The sequence below is a fragment of the Zophobas morio genome, unplaced genomic scaffold, assembly GCF_036711695.1.
Source record: "Zophobas morio isolate AGI-343-1 ecotype UQ-CSIRO unplaced genomic scaffold, CSIRO_AGI_Zmor_V1 ptg000014l, whole genome shotgun sequence".
In the NCBI taxonomy this organism is placed as follows: domain Eukaryota; kingdom Metazoa; phylum Arthropoda; class Insecta; order Coleoptera; family Tenebrionidae; genus Zophobas; species Zophobas morio.
The window spans coordinates 14,986,449-14,992,448 of NW_026972119.1; the positions used below are offsets into that span (position 1 = coordinate 14,986,449).

General features: G+C 36.8%; 1 protein-coding gene across 3 annotated transcripts in view; it reads left to right on the forward strand.

The window, feature by feature from the left end:
- The window catches only part of LOC135128991 (uncharacterized), a 32,521-nt gene extending 26,859 nt beyond the window's left edge, over positions 1-5,662 (forward strand). For all 3 annotated transcript variants that reach the window (XM_064056071.1, XM_064056074.1, XM_064056072.1), the window contains exons 5-7: positions 4,877-5,060; positions 5,118-5,290; positions 5,346-5,662. In XM_064056071.1, the coding sequence (XP_063912141.1) occupies positions 4,877-5,060; positions 5,118-5,290; positions 5,346-5,555 (567 nt within the window). In that variant the 3' untranslated portion in view covers positions 5,556-5,662. The remainder of the gene's footprint in view (positions 1-4,876; positions 5,061-5,117; positions 5,291-5,345) is intronic.
- Positions 5,663-6,000: the final 338 nt, after the last annotated feature.

Sequence of the window (6,000 nt, forward strand, 5' to 3'; positions counted from 1 at the left end):
CTGTCATCCATCCGAATTTCCAACCTTTTCTTTTATCAAAAGATCTGTACATATTTACAAAACGAGGAAATCGCATCATTTTATTTTAATAACGGGATTTCTCGAACAAAACCCTTCTCTGCCTCTGGACCCATCCATCATGGTCGTTATAAAACTGTACCGTTTTGTTGAAATTCAAGAAAAAAAGCTAGGCATGCTTGAAACGCAATTTACTTTGTAACGACTCCTTCGGAAGAGATTGGAACATGTGGTACCATAAACTTAATCCGAGGGTCCAGTACCACATGGGGAGAGGACGGGATATAGCAACATGGGACAAAAGGAAATATATGGATCTGTTTGTTGGGATTTTCTGGGAAGGTTCGGAAGATGTGATTTTTGAAGGGTCGTGAAGAATTCGACCCATGATGGACAGCCGAGACAAATCAGCTCGCGAGAACGGGTGACATCTGGGGAGCACGTGCGATGCACTTGTTACAAATTGTGTTGGAACCAGTTAACGATTAAAATCCTAACCTGATCGGTAAATTAACAAACAATAAAACAAATTTACAGCACGCGTCCGCGTTGGTCGAAAATTAAAATTTATTCCGATTATTTGTTTGAATTCTTTTCTCAAATTCAAGTTCTTTAAATGTGACTTCGCGCCGCGGTTAATTAATTTCAGCGCGAAAATTTGATTCAAATTCGGTCACCACGACATAAAAATTAAGAAATTTATCTAAATATAGATGAAAGATAATTGTATTAGTTTTTTATCTAAATATGGATAAAGGTTAGAAAAAACTTCAAAATGCACAAACACCAGTAAGTCGGCGAATAAAAAGCGACCGAAGAAAGTAAATAAGTTTGTAAAGCACTGTTTTGGAAAAGAAGCAAGTTTTTGAAAATTTTGAGGTCATATACGAAATACTGTAGGTGATGAATTTCTACCAAACTTTTATCTAGTTGCTTACTTTTCATACTTTTTTTCACTAGCAGCCAGGACCCATGCAAATGTCGACTCATTTAGTGGTAGCAAATTCAACTTTTGCTACCACGGGTTCAAAAAGTAAATTGAGGTTATGTACGCAATGTTTGATGTGATTATTTCTTAAAAAATGAACAAATGTGTGCTACAAACATTACTTGAGTATACGCATGGTAGTTGGTAGACGGTAGAAGATAAAATGATTAACTCAGCGACAAGTATAAACGGTTTTCTTTGTGTTGAAGATTTAGATTAAGTTTGATTAGAAATCAAAACAAAATCATGTTGCGTCAAAAAATTGAACGTTTATTTTTTCAATTTATTGTCTTATGGTTTCTACTAGTGAAAAAAATAGTATATTAACCACGGTTGCAAAGCCACTTCTAGACCTCGCGCTTCAGAGCCCTCGACGCTGCGCGTCTCGGGTTCTAATTTGCGCTCGGTCTAGAATGCTTGGCCTTGCAACCTTGGCTAATAATATACTATTTGTTACTCCATGTTTTATCAAAGCGATGTTTCGGTCTATTAAATAAAATAATAAAATATTATTCGGATGTATATAGCTTTAGCCTTTTCGTCCACAATCATGCTATGAGTAAATAATGCTGGATTTGGGCTTAAATTTTGAGATAAATTATTATAAATTACAAGAGAAAGAGAGTTTAAGGCACGTTATATGGGGTTATGATAAAGTAATGCACAAAATTCATGAAAAGCGCAGCATTTGTTTTTGAAAAAAATGCAAAAGCATGTCACGATTTTTATTGTACTGTCCATCTTATGACGTAAAATTTGTAAAAGTTATGACGTCATCAATATTTTTTTTAGATAGAAATTGATTGCATTATTTGATAAAGCTTATTTTGCTGCATATGAAAATGTAGTTTGATGTAGGGGTTGCATAACAAAAAAAAAAAATTGAGAAAACTAATAACAAACAAAATAAACTGGATTTTAATGATACGTGTTAAATAAACAGAATAATACGTTGGAGTAAAAATTTATGCTATAGATATACAAATAGACACACAAATCCAGACCTGATTGACGGAATTTTCAATACTCTGGGGACACTTCATGATGAATTCGTGCTTTCAACTCGTCTAAATTATCGAGTCTGTTCATGTAAGCACGAGTTTTTAAATGTCTCCATAAAAACATCAAGGGGTGTCAGATCTGGGGACTTAGGTGGCCATTCTATTAGTCCACGCCTTCCAGTCCACCTTCCACCAAATTGATTATCCAAAAAAACCCTTACAATTACGCTATAATGTGTTGGTGCCCCATCCTGTTGAAACCAAATTTTGGGATCTAAAAAAATCTTGTGGATTATCTGGGTCAGGAAACGTAGCAATTAGATGCGGAAGCACTACCGTTCTAAGATGATCTAAATATCGATTTGCTGTTAAATTTACGTGAAAAATTATGGGCCAATGAATTTTATGTTTATTATTCCCACCCAAATGAGAAGAGGGAAGGTGGGTGGGGCTAGTACTTCTTAAGACAAGACTGATTTTGGCAAGTAATATACTCTCTAAGAAAATAGGGGGCGGATGGGCGGGGCTAGTAGGTACTTGCGATGATAAGACTGAACTATATTAAGAGTACTATCTGTAATGAAATGGGGGAGGGGGCGGGGCTATTGCTTGTAGAAGTAGAAGAAAAGTCTTTAATGCAAATTATAATTTTTATTCCATTTTGACAGTTTAAATTGACTAGTGCTTGGCATGATAAGACTGATTTTGGTAAATGACAAATTCTCCAAGAAAAGAGAGGGCAGGTGGGCGGGACTAGTACCTGCTAAAATAAGATCGATTTTGGCAAATGACAAACCCTCTAAAAAAAAGAGGGTGGGTAGGCGGGGCTAGTATTTGCTAAGATAAAACTGATATTGCCCAATAGCAAACCCTTGAAGAAAATAAAGGGTTGGTGGGCGGGGCCAATACTTAGCAAGATAGATTGATTTTGCTCAATTATATGTCCTGTACCCTCCATTTTTTTAGAGTAGGTGATTTGCCAATCAGTCTTATTTTAGCAACTACTAGCTCCACCCACCCACTCTCTCTTTTGTTAGAAGGTTTGTCATTTGCCAAAATCGATCATATTTTACAAGGTAGTAAAACCTCGCCCACCCTCCCTTTCTGTTCTTAGAAGGTATCTCATTTGCCAAAATCAGTCTTATCTTAGCAGGTACACTAGTCCTCTAAGAAAATAAAAGGGGGATGGGCGGGGCTAGCGCTTGGCAAGATAAGACTGATTTTGGCAAATGACATATCCTTTAAGGAAAGAGAGGGCGGGTGGGCGGGGCTAGTACCTGCTAAAATAAAATCCATTTTGGCAAATGATAAACCTTCTAAAAAAAAAGGAGGGCGGGCGGGGCTCGTACTTGCTAAGATAAAACTGATATTGCCGAATAGCATACCCTTGAAGAAAATAAAGGGTGGGTGGCCAGTACTTATCAAAATAGATTGATTTTGCGAAATGATTTGCTCTCTACCCTTAATTTTTTTTAGAGGAGGTGATTTGCCAATATCAGTTTTATCTTATCAACTACTAGCCCCACCCACCCACTCTCTCTTTTGTTAGAAGGTTTCTCATTTGCCAAATTCGATCTTATTTTACCAGGCAGTAACCCCGCCCACCCACCCTCTCTTTTCTTGGAAGGTATCTCATTTAATTCCATAGTAACTTTCATAAAGAGTTCATGATTCACTGATCAGTGATTTAAAAAATTTCAGTGAAGCACAGATTTTTATTTCTGCTACAAAAATATTAACATTTAATTAGTTTTTGTCTTTATACTGTGGAATATAAAAGTTACAATAATATAACTAAAATTTATATTAAATTACCGATGAATGGGCAAAATAATATCTTGATGATTAGTTTCTTGTTTTAACACGGAAATTGACGCAGAGGAGCCTGCTGTCGGATTTAAGACAGATCTATTATTACTGATTGTTGATGATAGCTCAATGATTCTTCTTGAAATTTCGATTTTATTATTCAAAGGATCCTCTATGTACTCGTATTTTTCCACAACACTATTCGAACGCCACCCACCGTGTTTCTTTACAACTTCCAAATTTGCCCCAGAGTGTGCTACTACAGTTGCACTCGAACGTCTAAACTATGAGACGTGTATTCTTCTAGATTTTGGAGACCTAGAAATTGTGCAATTTTTCTGGGAATTGTTGAAAAAGTGTTTTAACGTATGTTTAATTCACTTATTATATAATATTTATTAATACCTAAACAATTTTTTGCTACAATTTGCAGGTTTAGTTTGATATAAAACTGTCACGTACAGTATCACAATTCCCAGTTTAGTGTGAACTGGAAGAAGTAAAATTTTTGCAGGTTCAACCAAATGTGTGTAGTTCTTGTAAAGTGTTAATCGGCAGGCAAAACGTTAAAATTTTTTGAAATGTGACATTTGATGAACGTATTATCCAAACCAAAATAAACTGGTTAAATTTTTTCCAAATTCTGAATCTCAAACTCGGTGGTAAAATTTACCTGCCTTTCTACCATCTATCAAAGAAACATTTATCCACTGGTCAGGAAAAACAAATGTCAAATTAGCAATGAGTTTTAGAAACTTTTTGTTGTCGCTGTCGTCTATAAAATTCTAGTCAATCTTCTTCTGTCTAATGACCTGTTAAGAATGGGGGACAATTATCACTACGACAGCGAAGAGAATCTGATGATGAATTACTCTCTCCGCGTTTGTAAAAGCTGTCCAATTACGTCCAGATGCTAAAATGAGTTACGGTCTTTAAAATAAAATTTTAGTTGTTAGAACGCATTCTTTGTAATTACATCTACAATGTTAATATCATAGAGTAACTATCTTGTCAATACCGTTTTGATAAAACCAATTATCTAAGAAAATGTTTCTTTCAGGACTACATGACCTATTGGATGCACAGAATTTACCACATACCTTTTCTTTACCGCAACTTTCACAAGCTCCATCACAAGTACAAACAGCCCACGGCGTTTTCCGTCACGGCCATCCACCCCGTGGAAGCCCTCCATATTCAGCTGATGGATATTTTGCCTTTGTTCACAATTCCTACTCACTGGTGTAAGATGAATTGTACCGAAAGCTCGACCAACTGTTTCCTCCTTAATTATATTTTAGTTCCTTTCTACGCGGTGGCCCTGTATACGTATTACCACGGCATCATCGATCATTCCGGGGTGAATTTTAAAGCATATTGGTGGCAGCCGTGGCAACCTGACGCCATTTTTCACGACAATCACCATCAATACTTTCACGTGAACTTCGGTTTCAACATCGGTTACTGGGATAAGGTCAGTTTTGTGCGTGACTCTTTGGCGAGTCGAGTGTATTGAAAGAATTTTCCAGCTTCACGGGACTTATCGGCGGAAGGACCGCGTATACACCGAGGACATTTTCTATGGCCAGGGCAAACGGATTGACGAAGTTAGCGCTGAAGAGCTAAAAGCGGATTTGGAGGAGAGGGAGTCGGAAAACCCGTTAGCTTACCGCGACAACAAGATGGAGTTCAAATTGTCGGACACCGAACTGAAAGCGATGAAAGGGACGAAGAAGTAATTCGATCAAGGATAAACTAATTCTAAATGCGATACACTGAATTTTGTGATGCAATAAAGGACGCACGATGCAAAATATTCGCGCGCCAAATATGTGTGAAGTTTTCACAGCGGTGTTATCAATATCAATTCCCTGTATCCCTCGAGGCTTTAAAGACGGCCGATGCCTGGCCGTCTCAATGAAATCGATAGTTTCAGACTTTACTGTCACGTTGTATGACCTCCAGTATATAGCGTCCGAGGCATAACAACTTTATGCTTAAAGCGTTGAAATATTATGCATGCGAGGTGCATCGATTAGATTTAAATCATTGTTGATACAATACATTTAGGAAAACGAGCCATTAAAAAGCAATCAGAATTTAATAATAACTGACAGAAATTCCCATTATCAATTTTTTATTGTGGGGACTGTTATAACACTTTGTTTTTTTGTAATAATTAGA